This window comes from Leucopleurus acutus (genome assembly GCF_964270905.1).
Source record: "Leucopleurus acutus genome assembly, chromosome: 16".
Lineage (NCBI taxonomy): Eukaryota > Metazoa > Chordata > Mammalia > Artiodactyla > Delphinidae > Leucopleurus > Leucopleurus acutus.
Window position 1 is genome coordinate 73295900 of NC_139158.1, and position 17177 is coordinate 73313076.

At 54.3% G+C, this 17177-nt stretch overlaps 2 protein-coding genes across 4 annotated transcripts in view; one reads left to right on the forward strand and one right to left on the reverse strand.

Annotated features, from left to right (window-relative positions):
* SLC12A5 (solute carrier family 12 member 5) overlaps positions 1–9291 on the forward strand; it is a gene marked incomplete at both ends in the record, with an annotated part of 35584 nt that extends 26293 nt beyond the window's left edge. For 2 of the 3 annotated variants that reach the window (XM_082856439.1, XM_082856441.1), the window contains 10 exons: positions 1358–1526; positions 3926–4121; positions 4953–5122; positions 5769–5900; positions 6801–6908; positions 7822–7944; positions 8036–8235; positions 8579–8593; positions 8856–8989; positions 9200–9291. In XM_082856439.1, the coding sequence (XP_082712565.1) occupies positions 1358–1526; positions 3926–4121; positions 4953–5122; positions 5769–5900; positions 6801–6908; positions 7822–7944; positions 8036–8235; positions 8579–8593; positions 8856–8989; positions 9200–9291 (1339 nt within the window). The remainder of the gene's footprint in view (positions 1–1357; positions 1527–3925; positions 4122–4952; positions 5123–5768; positions 5901–6800; positions 6909–7821; positions 7945–8035; positions 8236–8578; positions 8594–8855; positions 8990–9199) is intronic. The other variant, XM_082856440.1, reaches the window with a different exon arrangement.
* A 3302-nt stretch (positions 9292–12593) lies between these two features.
* The window catches only part of NCOA5 (nuclear receptor coactivator 5), a 30418-nt gene continuing 25834 nt past the window's right edge, over positions 12594–17177 (reverse strand). Inside the window, exons 6-8 of the mRNA XM_082857266.1 lie at positions 16668–16867; positions 14993–15313; positions 12594–14543 (exon numbers count right to left, since the gene is read on the reverse strand). Coding sequence (XP_082713392.1) covers positions 13954–14543; positions 14993–15313; positions 16668–16867 — 1111 coding nt within the window. The 3' untranslated portion in view covers positions 12594–13953. The remainder of the gene's footprint in view (positions 14544–14992; positions 15314–16667; positions 16868–17177) is intronic.

Below are 17177 nucleotides of genomic sequence, written 5' to 3' on the forward strand. Positions count from 1 at the left end.
AGGCCAGTCTCCTGACCATCTATCCATCCATCCATTCATGCCATCATGTGTTAGAAAAAATATATGAACGCGTGATCTATGCCCTGCCCCCTTCCTGTCTCTGGGGATGTAGTGAGCTCACAGTTCCGTGGACAAGGCATGCGCACAGACAGGTAAACGCAGTATCGTGTAGCATTTGCTCTGGGAGAGGTGAATCTTCCACCTTGAGAGTTACAGGGCCTCTTAGAAATCTCTAGATGAATAACAATCTCCATTTTATTCACGTGACAGTCAGGGCCTAGAGAAGGTCTCAGGGGTCATGGAAGGCAGAACCGGACCCAGAATCTTCACCTCCTGCCTCTCAGCCCAGGGTGCTTTTTAAAAAAAATTTATTTATTTAGTTTTGGCTGTGTTGGGTCTTCGTTTCTGTGCGAGGGCTTTCTCCAGTTGCAGCGAGCGGGGGCCACTCTTCATCGCGGTGCGCGGGCCTCTCACTGTCGCGGCCTCTCTTGCTGCGGAGCGCAGGCTCCAGACGCGCAGGCTCAGTAGTTGTGGCTCACGGGCCCAGTTGCTCTGCGGCATGTGGGATCCTCCCAGACCAGGGCTCGAACCCGTGTCCCCTGCATTGGCAGGCAGATTCCCAACCACGGCGCCACCAGGGGAGCCCCCCAGGGTGCTTTCTAACTGATTGCACTGCAAGGCCAATCCCTCCTTCTTCTCCCTCAGGTTCGTTTTGCTAAGAGTAAGGCCTGGAACCCTGAACTATGCCTAGGACATCGTTGGCTTGTCCTTGCTGATGTCTACTAAACTGGGCTTCCAGAGACCGGGGCTTTGCATAATTTGTCTGTGAATCTCAAATGCTTACCACAGGGTCTAGCCCAGAGTAGGTGTTTAGAGAATGCTATTAAATTGATGGTGGCTGGCTGGCTGCAGTGGCTAAATGAATAAGGAAATGAACAGATAAATCAATGGGTAGATGGCTGAATGTGTATATGTATGGGAGGGTGGTGGGGTGAATAGGTGAATGTGTGAATGGATGGCGGTAGAAGGATGTGTAGGTAAATTAACATGGATATGAGTGGATAACTGAAGGATAAAATGGGTGGGGGGGTGGATGGAAACATGGGCGAGTGAGGTAGATGGAGAGATGGATGGGTGGGTAGATGGATAGATGTGTGGGAGATGGTTGGATGTCTTGATACTCAAGGAAATGGATGGATGGATGTGTAGGTGGATGGGTGGGTGGTGGGTGTACAGGTGGACAGGAGTATGGAGGTCGTGTGGTTAGTGAACTCACCAGCGTATGGCGTACGGGCGTATGAGTTTATGGCGGTTGGGTAGGTGGTGGATGGATCATGTGACCTCGCACCCTCTTCAGGCCACAGCTGCTGGTGCTGGTGCGTGTGGACCAAGACCAGAACGTGGCACATCCACAGCTGCTCTCGCTGACCTCCCAGCTCAAGGCAGGGAAGGGCCTGACCATTGTGGGCTCTGTCCTTGAGGGCACCTTTCTGGACAACCATCCCCAGGCCCAGCGGGCGGAGGAGGTAAGTAGAGGCCCTGGTGGGGAGGGCGGAAGGATGCAGCACTCAGGAAGACGGTCCTTGCTCCTTTCCACTTTCCCTCCTGCCACCTTTGCCATCAGCTGGAGCTCAGGCTTTTCTGTCCTCTTCCTTAGAAGAGGAGTCCAAGGGCTCAGCAAGTGAGTTCCTTAGAATCCAACTCGCAGAACCAAAGACGATCAGAGCCGGAAGTGCCCATTTTATGGATAAGGAAACTGAGGCTTAGAGAAGTCAGGTCATTTGTTTAAGGACAGAAAACAGAGACTCACATTAAAACTGCTAGACCCCTACTCCACCTGCCGAAGCATAAATCTTTTAAAGCGTTTTCACATAGGTGGACTCTTTTGGTCCCCACACCAAGTGCAGTCGGCAGGGTGAATACCCCTGTTTGGCCCAGGGAGAAACAGAGGCCCAGAGACGGAAAGCAGCTTGCTGGAAGTCACAAAGGTGGCTGGAAGCATAGTCAGGATTTGAACCCGGGTCCCTGACTCTGGGTCACCTGCTCTTGTTCCGATCCCCTGGTCCATGTCCACAGAGCAGTGTACACAGCCAGTGTGGGCTGGGGCAGCTGGGCTCTGCATTAAGCGTCATTAACAGGTGTCTGGTGGGTGACAGAGGAAGTGGGTTCTGTCGGCGATTCAGGTCTCTCTCCTCTCGGGGCCATGGCTACAAGTGGAGAGAGGAAAGGGGGCCTGAGGGAGGTGAGATGAGAGGGGGAGGGACACACCTAATGGCTGCGACAGTTGCTGTTTCTGCCTCACTGGGCCGTTCACACTGATCTGTCAGGGCCCTGGGCTGGAGGCCTCCACTGGTCCGTTTAATTCAACTTGCAGTGGCTGCAAATGTGCTGTGTACCAGGCGCCAGGCTAGGCCCCGGGGGACGTGGGGAGGTAGATGACCAAATCTCAGCCCTCAAGGTGGTCACAGGCTGGTGGGGAAGACAGAACACACACAGAAGGCTCTAAACCCGTCTGAGGTTAGAGTGAATAACTGCAGAGCAATAGAACGTGTTGAGTGTTTAGGATCTCTCAGGCTGTACATACTAAGCTCTGCTCGCATCATGTTGTGTCATCCACCCTCTTCCTGGACGAGGCAGCGCCACGATGCCCATTTGACTGATGAGGAATCTGAGGCTCACAGAGGGAGGTGATTTGCCCAACATTGCTCTGCAGTTATGAACGCTAACGTGGCACCTGTCAACCTCAGGTGGGCTCGAGAGCCTTCTGTGTACGTCTGTCTTCCCCACCAGCCTGTGACCAGCTTGAGGGCTGGGGTTTGCTCTTGTGCCTCTCCATCTCCCCTGGGGCCTGGCCCGGTGCACAGCGCATTCTCAGCCACTGCATGCTGAATTAAACAGGCGGGGGCAGAGATAGAAATAGGAGCCCTCTCTTTTTTTTTCTCTCTCCTTTTTATTTTTGGCTGCGTTGGGTCTTTGTTGCTGTGCGCGGGCTTTCTCTGGTTGCGGCGAGCGGGGGCTACTCTTCGTTGCGGTGCGTGGGCTTCTCATTGCGGTGGCTTCTCTTGTGGCGGAGCATGGGCTCTAGGCGCGTGGGCTTCAGTAGTTGTGGCATGCGGGCTCAGTAGTTATGGCTCATGGGCTCTAGAGCGCAGGCTCGGTAGTTGTGGCCCACGGGCTTAGTTGCTCCGCGGCATGTGGGATCTTCCCGGACCAGGGCTCGAACCCATGTCCCCTGCATTGGCAGGGGGATTCTTAACTACTGCGCCACCAGGGAAGCCCAGGAGCCCTTTCTGTTTGACATCAGAGGCTTGGTTAAGAGTGTGAAGGATGGAGTCAGACACCTGGACTTGAACTTCTACAGTAACATCCATTATCTGTACGGCCTGAAGCAAGTCTTAATTTCTCTGAGCCTCAATTTCCTTACTTATAAAGTGAGAGTAATAAGAACACTTCCCTCATTGTGCAGATTGAATGTGCGTTTTAAATGCTTACTGTCATGCTGACTTTTAAAAACTGTTAAAAACCAAATTGTCTGGCTATGCAGAGGGGCCCAGTTTCATCGTGGTTTGGGTGGACGGGTGGTGTCTGAGGAAGGTGATGGTTGAGTTGGGCCAGGCAGAGTGTCATGGACAATGGGGTCGGTCGGGGAGGGGCTCTGGGTGGTGGGTGAGAGCTTGCAGGGGGACTGTGTGAGCAACGGCAGGGCGGTGGGAAGCGTGGTGTCCCAACATGAAGAGCTCTGACTGAGCAGCGGGGAACGGGGGCCATAGGTGATGGGGTGCCAGAGGCCGACATGCTCAGAGCTGAGCTTCAGGAATGGAGGGCTGATGGCGGGGAGAGATGGGGGCTAGGGAGGCTGCAAGGGGCTGGGCAGGGCTAGGGAGGCCTGAGGCTGGTCCTTTTCTGAGCCCTCCCCTCCCCGCAGTCCATCCGGCGCCTGATGGAGGCAGAGAAGGTGAAGGGCTTCTGCCAGGTAGTGATCTCCTCCAACCTGCGAGATGGCGTGTCTCACCTGATTCAGTCCGGGGGCCTCGGGGGGCTGCAGCACAACACCGTGCTTGTTGGCTGGCCCCGAAACTGGCGGCAGAAGGAAGCTCATCAGACGTGGAGGAACTTCATTGGTAAAGCTGTGTGGGCTCAGGGTGGTAGAGGGCTGGGTGTGTGGGGGGTCCTTCTTTGGGCCTGGGGATCATTTCCCAGGCGTAACAGGTATGGAGTCGGCATATGCAGGTGATGGCGTTCAAAGCCTCCCATGTGCCAGGCACTGTGCAGGGAGCCCAGGGACTCAGGTGTGGAGGAGACAGTCTTGGCTCCGGCAGGGTTCACAACCCTGGCAGGAAGACAGTGCAGGGAGTGGGAAGAGCTACAGCTTTGAAGTCGCTGAGGCCCGGGTCTACATCTGCCCTCTGGCCCTTCCTCGCTGTGTGACTGTTCACAAGTGCCTCACCCTCTCTGGGCATCAGATGCCTTGGTAGTCATGGGTACTAAGTAACACAATAACTAACACTTACAGACTGTGTTCTGTGTGCCAGACAAGTGGAGGCTTTCTCTCATTCTCTCAGCAGGCCTGTGAGGGCTAGGCATTGCCGTCTCCATTTTATTGGTGTGAAACTGAGGCACGGAGAGATTAAGGTCACGCAGCTGGTAAACCCTGAGGCGGCTTTACCGGTAGATCCTAGTTAGAAGGTGGTTGGGAGGATTAAGTGAGCCCTGCATGGTCGAGTTCTTAATCAGAAAGGGCAGGTGTTGTTATCACCACTTGAACGGTGGGGAAACGGAGGCCCAGAGAGGCTTCCCCAAATTCAAACAAGCCATAAGGCCCAGGTAGGTGGGGTTTTTCTGACTCCTCAGCCCAAGGCCAAGGCGGGATGGGGTGGGGGTGGGGTGCTGGGTGCCAGAAGGGGACCAGGGTCACTGTTTTACCGTCTGGCCATCTCTTTGGTCTCCTCCAGAGCTGGTCCGGGAAACCACGGCCGGTCACCTGGCTCTGCTGGTCACCAAGAACGTTTCCATGTTTCCCGGTAACCCGGAGCGCTTCTCGGAGGGCAGCATCGACGTCTGGTGGATTGTGCACGACGGCGGCATGCTCATGCTGCTGCCCTTCCTGCTGCGGCACCACAAGGTGCGCATGCGTGTGCGTGAGTGAGCGTCCGCGCGTTTGTGTGCTCGTGCCCACATCCATGGGCGGGGTTTCTGGGCTCCGGAAGCTCCTCCACGTGAGCTCCTGGGAAAGGGCTCCAATCCCCTCCTTAATTCTGAGGTGCTGGGAACTGAAGGTGTCTCCCCTTGCAGATGTCCTTGAATTATAAAGGAGAGCAATGTTTAACTCAATCGAGTGATGCTTTAATGAGGGGACCCTCAACTACGCAGAGGCGTTTTTCAAAACTTTTTTTTTTTTTTTTTTGCGGTACACGGGCCTCTCACTGTTGTGGCCTCTGCCGTTGCGGAGCACAGGCTCCGGACGCGCAGGCTCAGCAGCCATGGCTCACGGGCCCAGCCGCTGCGCGGCATGTAGGATCCTCCCGGACCGGGGCACGAACCCGTGTCCCCTGCATCGGCAGGTGGACTCTCAACCACTGCGCCACCAGGGAAGCCCCGCAGAGGCGTTTTTGTAGGGAGTGGCCGCTGAGATAGAGGACTGGGGGGCTGCATGTATGTGTGGGAAGGTGCGTGGGAAGGGTGAGGGACAGGGTCCTGTCTACGTTCTGGCCCTGGGTCTCCGCACTGCACCTGGGCTGGACCTTTCTGGGTCCCCTTCACCACTCCAGGTCTGGCGGAAGTGCAAGATGCGAATCTTCACTGTGGCCCAGATGGACGACAATAGCATCCAGATGAAGAAGGATTTGACCACATTTCTGTACCATTTACGTATCACCGCGGAGGTCGAAGTGGTGGAGATGGTGAGTCCCCAGGAGCCACCTCTGACGTTTTGGAATCCCTTCTGGACTCTTTACCTTTGGCCCCAGAACCAAATGGGGAACTCCAACTCCCATCAGCTTGTGATGCTGGATCCCTTCCCTGCACCCACTTTTTAGCCTCTCACGTATTCACCCGAAAGCCCATCCATCCATCCATCCATACACCCTTCTCTCCTTCGTAAGAATAGCCATGTCTAATAATGCTTACTACATGTGAGGCACTGTACTATGCACTTTATGTATATTACTTCTCACAGCAATCAGTGAAATAGATATAATTATCAGCATTTCCATTTTACAGATTAGGCAGTTGAGGCACAGAAAGGTTAAGTAATTTGCCCCGAACACACACTAAGTGGCAGGGCCAGGAATCAACCCCAAGCAGACTGGCTCTAGAGTCCATGCTCCTCGCACTTACATTCTACAGCCTCTTGTCTGTCCATTTCTCTCAGCTTATTTATCCATTTACCCATCTCTCTGTGTATTCATTAATCCACCCACATATCCATTAATGTATTTATTCACTCACTCATCCATTCATCCATGTACAAAATTCATTCATCTCTGTGTTCCTTTTTATATTTCTTCCCCGTCTCCATTCACCCAGGTAATTAATTAATCCACTCATTCATTAATTCACCCATTCATTCGCCCAGTCCTGTGCTTGGCTGAGGAGGGAATGAGCCGCATTGCCTTCAAAGAGCAGCGCCCTCTGCTTTGTCCTTGCCTCCAACTGTTGATTAAACTAGGTCATTGGATAGGGAAACCCTAGGTTGGCAGAAAGAAGGGGGCCTGCCTCCCTCCCCTTGGCCTTGCACCGAAGCTCATACTTTCCCCCCCTTTCCCCTCCTCCACCCCATCCCCACCCCTGCCTGCCCACAGCATGAAAGCGACATCTCGGCTTACACCTACGAGAAGACGCTGGTGATGGAGCAGCGTTCCCAGATCCTCAAGCAGATGCATTTAACCAAGAACGAGCGGGAGAGGGAGGTGAGGTTGCCCTGGCTGGGCTCGGAGAGTCTCAAGCTGCTGCCAGCTCTGGGCGTGCACAGGTTTGGGATGGCCCACTCCTGGCCGTTGGCACTGCCACCTTCTGGCACTGGGTTCCCCAGCAGCAGGGGTACCCACAGCAGCTCCATCTCTCAAGCCTCCCAGCCAGGATGCAGAGGGGCTTTGGCATGCGTGACAGATCTTCCGCTCACTATGTGACTTCTGGGGCCCAAGGGAGAATAGTGGATGTTAAATATGTATGATGATTCCTCAGGGGCGTGGGCTGCCAGTGTGGGGGACAAGGGATTATGTGATAGACCCTTAGAGAGGCTTAGAGAGTGGGTAACAGATGGATATTTCAGGATGCAGCTTATGACGAGAGTTGGGGGCAAACCTCCAACTGGGTTCTCAGGGGTAACAATGATGAGCTCTCATGGGTATGGGTGTAAGATCTCCCCAGTGTGGGTAATGTGGGACCACTAGCCCTCTGGCATTTGAATGAAAGCCCCACCCCAGGGAGTGGGGTCCTTGGGGAAATGAGCTATGGTACCCTGGGGGTTGGGGACAGAAGAGATCTTGGAGGTGGGTGACAGTAAAATTGTAAGAAATGGCATGTGCTCTGACCAATCAGAACTGGCACTGGACCATAGTGCTAAGGTAGAGCCCAGCTGGACCAGGTGTTAACCCTTTGGTTGCTGGATAGTGGAGAGGTCAGGGGTCCTGGAGAGGGGTTGGAGTGGCCAGGTCAGTGGCGGCAATAGCTATTTGATGTGGAAGCATTGCAATAGTTTAACAACTGGTAGGGATCCCGAAAGTGCACATCCTGGCTGAACATCAGCTCTGGGGGTAGCTCTTTGCAGGGCATGGGTAGTGGTTTCCAGCAGAGCTGGCACCAACACGTGTCACTCCCTAGATCCAGAGTATCACAGATGAGTCTCGGGGCTCAATCCGGAGAAAGAATCCAGCCAACACTCGGCTTCGCCTCAACGTCCCAGAAGAGACAGCTGGTGACAGCGAGGAGAAGCCGGAAGAGGAGGTATGCAGCGGGGTGGTTTGGCTCCAGCCAGTGCGAGCAGGAACTTTGGCCTCCAAAGGAGTCACATGTTGTCCCTTCTTTTATCCCTCAGGTGCAGCTGATCCATGACCAGAGTGCTCCCAGCTGCCCCAGCAGCTCACCGTCCCCGGGGGAGGAGCCCGAACGGGAGGGCGAGGCAGATCCAGAGAAAGTGCATCTCACCTGGACCAAGGACAAATCTGTGGCAGAGAAGAACAAGGGCCCCAGTCCTGTCTCCTCAGAGGGCATCAAGGACTTCTTCAGCATGAAGCCGTACGGGCCTGGGGGCTAAGGGCTAGGGTCTGGGGTGAGCCTACAGGGTCCTTGCTCCCCATGGCAGAGCAAATGAGCAGAAGGGGTCCTGGCCTGGTAGTCGGAAGACCCCGCCCAGACCTTGTCTTGGTTTCTCCATCTGAGGACTCAGATTGGGCTTGATTGCTAAGGGTCAGAACTCCCTGGGGCAGGCAGTGGAAAGGCGAAGCCTGGGGGGCTGGGAGAGCGGGGCCAGTTTGCACACAGGGTGGTTGATGGTGGCTCAGGTAGTCCTCAGCTTCTCCTGCTTTCTCTGACCCCTCTCTTTTTCTTCCTCTCTTTGCTTCTCTTATGTTTCCCGAAGGGAGTGGGAGAACTTGTAAGTGCTTCAGAATTTTTAACTTCTCACCTAGGTTGGCCAGGGTCCCTCCTCTTCTCACTCCACCATGAACCCTCAGTTCGTGCCCCTGACCTCTGGGGTCTCTGAATAGCCCAGCTTGGAGAAGTCTAGGGTTGGTGGTCCCTGGCTTGCAAGGACTAGATCCCAGCAGCCCAGTGCTGGGGTGGGGGGGCTGGAAGGGCGACTGGATCCAACTCTCCCATCTCCCAGCCTTACGTGCCTCCCTCCGTCCCTCCCTTAGGAACCAGTCCAACGTGCGGCGCATGCACACCGCTGTGCGGCTGAACGAGGTCATCGTCAAGAAATCCCGGGACGCTAAGCTTGTTCTGCTCAACATGCCAGGGCCTCCCCGCAACCGCAACGGTGACGAAAATTGTATCCTGGGCTTAAAATTGGGAGGAAGCGGGAGGTGGATGTCAGGGGACTTAGGTCCTGGCCCTGGGAAGGAAGAGTTGAGACGGGTCTGCTTCAGAATCAGCACCGCGAACAGGGACGCGAACCCAGCGTTCCCCTGGCGCCCAACACGCGCGGCCCTAATTCCAACGGGAGGGAAGGGGACGGTCTTTCTCCTTGACGGGCGCTCAGACATGGAGTTCCTCGAGGTCCTCACCGAGCACCTGGACCGGGTGATGCTGGTCCGCGGCGGCGGCCGCGAGGTCATCACCATCTACTCCTGAGAGCCAGGACCTGCCACCCGGGCCCGAGCGCGTCCGGCCCGCGCGGCCCCGGAGCCCTCGCCGCGCCCCCCGCCGCTGTCACCGTTTACATACAGACCCTGTGCCCGCGCCCTGGCCCCCTTCCCCGCTGCCTGAAGCCCGGAGGCCACGTCGGTCGGGGCTGACTCGGAGAGGACCGCCCCGCGCGGAGACCAGAGCCCCGAGCGCCCCGTTGGCGCGTCGCCCTGTCGGCCCCGGCTGCCCTTTTTCTAAGCCCGGCCTCGCCCCGCCGGAGGAGACGCTGCAATAAAGGTCGGAGGAGGCGCAGAGAGGAGCGGAGCTGGGGCTTTGAGGACCCCCGGTAGTCCGCGCGGCCCTTTCCCTCTCTTCCCGCGCCCCGCCCCGTCCTCGCTCTGCACCCCTCCCCCGGCGGCCCGGAGGGCGCGGGGTGGGGAGGCTGCGCTCCGCCGTCTACGTCACTTGTCTTCGCGCGGCCGCAGGCGCCGGCCGAGCCTATACATAGTGTACAGGAGACATCGCGTGTATTTTTAACGTCCCCATATTTCTGTGACTAGAAGCGCAACGGACTTCTCTTCTCGCCACTGTCGAGCTCTCCCGCTGGGGGCGCCCAGGGAAGGCGGAGGCCTCGGGAGGCTGGGTTTTCCTTGACGTCCGAGAGTTTTGAGAGCAAAAGTGCTTTAGGCCCAGGCGGGAGTCGTGGTCCCTCGACACCCCCTCGACGTCCCTTCACCCTTTCCTCGCGCCCTTGGCTTCCGACCCTTCCCTCTAGTTCTTCTCGGAGACGAAGTGAGACAAGTGTCCAGCTTTTCCTGGATTCGCCTCCCAGCGGAGTGAGCTTCCACTGTGGCTGCAGAGACGGGCGCAGCCTCTTCTCATCGGCTCTTATGCAAGCTGGGGCCAGGATAGGGGAGGGGCGCTCCTCAAGGAAGAGAAACCGAGAGAGGCCCTCGCCCCACCGAGGAAGCCCCGCCCCGGTGCCTTCGCTGGGGGAGCAGGCGGCTCTCCTCAATCGGCTTGTCGCCTGCTCCCCCTATCCCATGGCTCTTCGCCAAAGACTGAAATCGGGGAGCTGGAGGGCGTCCCCTCCCCTGGAGTTTCCTCCCTGGGACAGATGAGGGAGGCGGGGGCGGTTCTGGGTTGGGGGCCGGACTCACCGGGGAGGCCCCAGCGCTGTCCCTGATGTTCCCTCCTCTGTGTCCATCTGGCAGCTCTGGCCTCGGGGACCCAGCCGCCTTCTCCGCGTCCCGGGGCCCGGCCTCGCTGCCTCTAGCTGCGTCTCCCAGGCACCTGGGCGTGGGGGAGAGCTGGAGTCGCTATGTGCTTTGTTCTTAGCGCCTCTCTGCCCTCCTCCAACTAGGAGCCAAGGCCTTTGGCTTCTCCAACACCAGTCCTTGGCGCTTCTGCTCCACCAGCCCGGTTGCAGGTGCCCTCTACCCTTAGGGAAACCGCATTGGCCGGGCTCCCTTCCCCCAGGGCACCTTACTAAGGGCGGCAGGCACTGCATGCTCGTTCCAGCGCCCTCTGGGACTGGGTACAGTACCTTCAGCCCCAGGGCCCTGAACTTTGCATCTAGTTAGACATCCTGCCCACCTCCCAGAGCTGAGGCTACTGGGTACTCCTGACCTCACCACCTCCTTTCCTTTGAGCCCAAGGCAGAGCTGGAGCTGGTGCCGCCTAGACTGGGCCAGGTGTGGCTGGAGGTAGGTTTGGATGTCTGCCGGTTAGGCCAAGGCCCCTCTGAAATTTGATCAGGGGGCTGGATAGATTCTTCCGGGTAGTAATCAGAAGTCGGAGGTATCAGACACCAGCACTCCCCATGCTCATCCTCCAAAGAACCTCCCTCTGACAGACGCAGCTGGGTCTAGCCTTCTGGGGTCCTGAGCACTCCTGGGCTGAAGTGGTGGGCTAGGTAGAAGGGAAAGGGGGTATATTAACATCAGTTAGGGAACCAAAGTTGCACTATCTGGGCCTAGACTGTCTGGTTGGCAAGAGCAGTTTCGGTTGATGAAAACAGACATCCCACAACAAAACCCCAAGTTTTCTGTGCTACATGTGCAATATTTGTTATGAACGTTATCACACGTCACTCATCAAATTATCTTTATAATCATGTAGCTAGATGTTTCATGTCCATTCAAGTGACTTTTATTCTGAGTGCAATATTTCAATAGCCTTGTAGTGATAACTAGTGTTGCTTTTGTTTTAGACGATCTATGTGCAGGGCAATGCAATGAAGTTGAAAACCCTTGTAAATAGGAGAGGTTGCAAACCAAATCAAGAGTATTTATTACTATTATTAGGCCTGCCTTTAACTTTCCATGTGTTTCAGTATTCCGCATTCTGCCTCAGTATTGATCTTGTGTTCTTTGTGCCAATATGAAAAGGAGAGGGTTGGTTCTTTCCTTTATTGTTGAATGCTCCCATTTAATGCTTTATAGCTTTTATGTATTAATTTTTTAGACTCCCATCCGCACAAAATGCAATAAAAATAATTTTATTATACCCTTCACAGCCTGAGGTGTGCTGTTTGGACACTCCAGGGGGAAGAATTAGTAGGTGGGAAGAGGGGTGTTAAAAGGTGGCCCTCCAGGAGGACCCTAGACTCTTAATCAGAAACACTGACCACCACTCCAGGTGGGTTGCCTAGTGTACTGATAGTTCTGGGGCCCTGTCCTAGAGGGACAAAGGCACTGGCAGCAGGAGCATTGCACCCACAACATCTCCTATGAGATGGTGAGCACTTCTAGGTCAGGCTCAGCAATGTCAGCATCTTGGTCCCTAATCCACTGGAGGCCTTGTGCCAGTCACTTCACCACACCCACTCCAAATTTCCTGATGGGGCTATTAAATGCTCTCCAGAGCTCCTACCTGTGACTCTGTTTCTGCCAACTCCTTGCATAATGGGCTGGACAGAGGGCGGCAAGTGAGACAACATCAAAACAGGAGAGCACCCCACTCTCCACTCGCCTTTGGCCAGGAAAGGCCTCTTCACAAGTCCTGTTTTCCTTTCCTAGAATAAGAGGATAAGTCTCTGACACAATGCAAGTCTGCCACAAACAAGGATGTTTACATAGCATTATAATTAACCAGCAGGCTTTTGCTCTGAACTGTACTAGGTGAGCTGCATAAGGAGAGAAGCTAGGGTTAAAAGAGGTTCTGAGGCCTGACTGCAGGCTCATGGCAGACCGAAACCCATCAGTGCTCTGTCAGGGAACCTCACCTTCAAACTCTGGGAAGGAACGCTCACAAAGAGGCCCTGCGGATATGCACACCCAAGAAAGACAACACAGCTTTCACTTTTTCGTTTTAATTAAAAAGTAATCATCTCATCTTATTAACAACACAAAAGTTCCAAAGAGGAAAAAAACACTATATAACACAAACAGGTCAGAACATAAAATGCTGCCATCTGGGGACCTTGAGTTTTTGAAACCACTGTTTACTCAGCCACTGGCAGGGACTCAGGTGAAGTCACTGCTCTCCCTCGTTTCTGCCAGGGGCCCCTTGAGACTGATCTGCAAGGCTCTAATGAGCACCATCCCTAGGGAGAGGGCAGCTTCCTTTGTTTCCATGTAGAGCAGCAGCCAGAAGTCCTCCCTCTAGTATCTTCACTCTGGCTCAAAAGTTATGAACAGCCTCCTGTATCAAGAACATGTCCAGCTACCAAAAGTCTGACATCAAAATGGTCCCTATCTCCTGCTGCTTAGAAAACAGAACAAGAGCCTGATTTTTGAGCCAAAAGCTCAAAGCAATCACTGAAAAAAAATGGGTGTTCACTGCCAGAGTCTAGAGTTGCCTTCTCAGAGCCGATTCCATTCAACTACCACTGGTGAGGGAGAGGCTAACAGAAATATTAGGGGGTAAGAGTGGCTGGGGCCCAGGTTCACAGTTTGTGTTAAACTGCTGGTGACTGGAGCTGTGCAGTCCACGGGAGATCTTTCATTGAAATGAAAGCCAAAAAGAAAAAAAGAGAAAACCAAAACCCAACAACCCTGGGTCAGGCAGAAAAGCGGCCGGCTTGACCACTCCTCAACAACTCCAGTAGCTGAGGAGCCAGCCGGCTTCTGAGTCCTCAAGCAGACCCCACGTTATGTGGGGTGGGGTAAGAGGACACCGTGCCCACCAAGCCCAACCTGCTGCTCTGGAACCCTACACAGGAGCTGCAGGCAGAAGCTCGAGCTCTGGTGGGCCTGTGTGAGGCTGGACACCCATGGTAGGTTCAGAATGAACAAAGGCAGTGGCTTTCAACATGAAAATGCTACCCCAAGCTCACCCAGCTGGGGCTCAGCTGCTTCTTCCTCCCCCGCCCCACGTCCAGCTGACAGAGAGACAACTGAAATACAAATGGAGCCCAGACATCTATACTGCCCATGACCCCAGAGATATTTACTTTCTACCAAAAAAACCCACAAAAAACCAAAAACAAAACCCCCCAAACGCCCACCCCACCACCACCAAAATACACCTCCAGTGCAGTATAAACTCGGACTCTGGAAGGGGTAAGTAACATAGCCTTGGGCAGAAGAGAGCAGATGGTAGAAACTTATGACATTCGATGTGGACCTGGAGAGGTGCAGAGAACGTCTTCCAAATAACTCTATTTAGAACGCAAGAGGTGGGAGGCCAGAGGAAGAGGGGACCAGGGGTAGTTGAGATTTAGCCTCAGTAATGCCTCTGGTATGATCCCATGGGGGCTTGGGGCCGCCCCACCTGTGCTGTGGTCTGGCTAACCAGGTGGGAGAGAGCAGGGCCACTCTGTATCAGAGTGTCCAGAGCCTTCTGTACACTTGGATTGTCAAAGTTGATACCTGTGGAAGACACGGGCCTCTGGCTAGCCAAGTTGCTGGCGGGTGCCAGGCGAGTGGAAGGCTGGCCAAAGAGCCCTTGGGAAGGAGCCCCAGGCCTGGGGCCCATGTTCCGAGCAGATCCTGCCTGTCCCAAAATGTTTGGAGGCTGATTGCCAGAGGCCTGTGATCTTTGCTGAGGCTGGCTGTTCGCTGCTATGGAAAAATTCTGGTTCTGGGTGTTTCCGGCAGCAACTGAGGGGGATGCAGAGCTGCTATTGGCCGCAACCGTGCCACTATTGAAGAGGCTGAGGATTTTGGCCTGAAGCTCTTGCTGGGAGGTGGGGGGTGCCGCTGGAGTGGGTGTAGCAGAGGGGAGCACTTGGCCGCTCTGGAGCGTTTGGGAGCTTGGCTGTGTCTTCAGCGAGGCACCCGAGGTCGCCCCGAGTGGTTGACGGGAAATCGGGCCTACAAGACAGAAGGAGGAGGTATCTGGTTGAAAGTACCCTCCATGGGCAGGAGGCTTAGCAGCCCAGGGAAGAACAACAATCACTGATCACATCAATCACACAGTACACAGACTATAACATCAATTTCCCAAAGGGGCCACTTCATGGTACGTGCTGTTCCCAGAAAACAGCTTCATTCCTCCAGACAACTACTTAAAGAAAGAAGGGCGTCCACCTTGGTTCCCAGGGAGCCAGCATACTAGCCCACCCACCACGTTAACTACAGAGCAGAGCCCAGGTCTTAAGTTATCATTACACCAGCATGGCTGGCCCACGGGAGAGCCCAAGGGATGCGCTCATTTCCCTTGCCCACCCCAAGAGCCCTGGGCCTGCCACCCTCCCAACAGAGCCTGGGGATTAGAGAAATGCAGAGTCAGAACTTCACCTCGGCCCTGCCACGTAGCTCACCAGGCAGAGAGTCGGCGCTGCTCCTCATCAGCCGCTCCTTCCGCTCTCGAAGGTAGTTGATGATCTTGTCAGTCTCTTCAGCAGTGAGGTACCTGTTGTCGGCCAGCAGGTTGATGAGGCTCTGGATGGCTGGAGGGTGCCCCCCGCGCAGTCCCTCCTCAGGGCCTCCCCGCTCTCTTTCCTGGAGGAGGGCTTCATCGGCCATCTTGGCCGCCTGTCTGGCAATCTCCTCGCGTTCCTTCTCCCGGCACTCGTTCTTATAGCGCTCATAATTTCTGGCCACCAGCACCATGGCATCTGCCTGGGGCATGTTGCGATGCTCTGCAGGAGGGAATGACCTGAGTTATTTTCTCCCATGACAGATCTGAGTGCCCACCTACTGGACTCTACCAAGCCCTTCCTAACCTCAAATGAGCAAGAAAACCATTACAGTGACAAAAAGCCTTGGGATGGGGATGGGGAGAGAGGTTGGGAGAGGAGGGGGATGAAGGTTGGGAAGATAGGTGAATGGATTTCTTTGCTGGGCAACAGACACCCTTGTACAGAGCTAGTTCTTTGGGGAATTCTTAGATCACAGACTTGTAGTAAAAACCAAAGAAACATGACAGTCTCTCACAGATTCAAAAAGACCATGCGGAGAATAACCACAGGAGGCAGGCCACGGGGGTCCAAAAAGCCCTTCTGTAAAGCCTGGCTCTCTACTGTGCTCCTAAGGATAGAGCTGTTTTTTTAATTTATCAGTTCAAAGGTTACGGATTAAGATCAAATTGTGACCCTAAATAACCTCCTCTCCTCACCCCTGGGCAACAATGATTTACAGGGTTGTGAGACTTCTCAGCACTTGATAGAAATGTCTTCACACATCTTGAGGGACTGTTCCTCAGAAAGACAAATGACCCGCTGGAGAGGCTTCTACACTCTACCGTTATGGGTAAAACTGGTGGGGCAAATAGAAAGCCCCAGGGTGGCGGGAAAAGCAAAAGGTTTGTGCTGTGAGCGCAAGCAACGAGCAGGGAATCAGCTGGCTGAGTCTCAACAATCTGGGAGCAAAGGACTAAAAGCTACTTCAGGGAAGGACTTCAAGGAACCTACTCTGGGCCTCCTCCCTGTTCTCACAGCCCCTCCACCCACTTCTCTAGCACACTTACAGAGTATCCTAATTGCCTGTTGTGTGCTTTGTCCCTCATTAGAAAATCTGGTGAAAGCAAGGACTCTATTGCATTCAGTGTAGTATGTGCCAGAGCTGCGCTGGAGCCGGCCCTCACTGGTGAGAGCACACTGTGTGCATCTCTTCCCAACTTGCCCTGAAGTGACTTCATGTTGGGAGCTTGATATAGAACACAGTGGGAGTATTTACACCATGGAAATCAGCAAATGCTATAAACCACACCGCCCCCCACCCCAGAACTGGTTGTTAAACATTTGCCAGCACATCACTGTATATACCTAAGTGCTAAATATAACGTCATATACAGCAGGCCCAGAACTGTATCCAGTGAAAGAATATCAGACGACTAAATGACTATGCAAGTCTCTGCCGTGCACTTATAAAAGGGCCCTACTACATTTGAGCTGAAATACATTTACCTAAAACCTGCTGCTTCTGAGTAAGGCATAAAAAAATTAATGGACTAGTGACTACTTCTGAAATTCTGACCAGCTTGGGCCTCCATACCTTGTGGGGTTCCAAACATGATGTTGACTGTACAGGAGCGGTGAATCTGGTGTTGCTGGGTGATGACAATAGCAAAGGGAGACCCTCCCCTGCTAACATCCTCCAAGGCTTGTGACAGTGACACCTCTGTGTTGAGGAAGATCAAGTCCACTACCATGCCTAGGTCTCGAACCTTCCGCCCCACAGATTCAGCATAATCTCTGTAGAAACAAACAGGACCCAGTGAGTACTCCCTGACCAACTCCCAACTCCCACTGTGGCACCTCAGCTAGCTGTGTGAGCTCCTATGAAGACTTCAAATCCCAGCTCTACCAGTGTCTCCCTAGCGCCCTCTTCAGGCTCCAAGAATCTAGACCAATTCCTTCTCTATATTGGCTCAGAATGGTCACACATAAAGTTGCCAATAGCACAGTATTTAGTACCCAGGTCTTTCTCTTGATTCTCTACTCTGATGTTCATTCCTAAACACCATCCTGATGCCTAAGACTTGTAACACATGTCCGTCTTTGT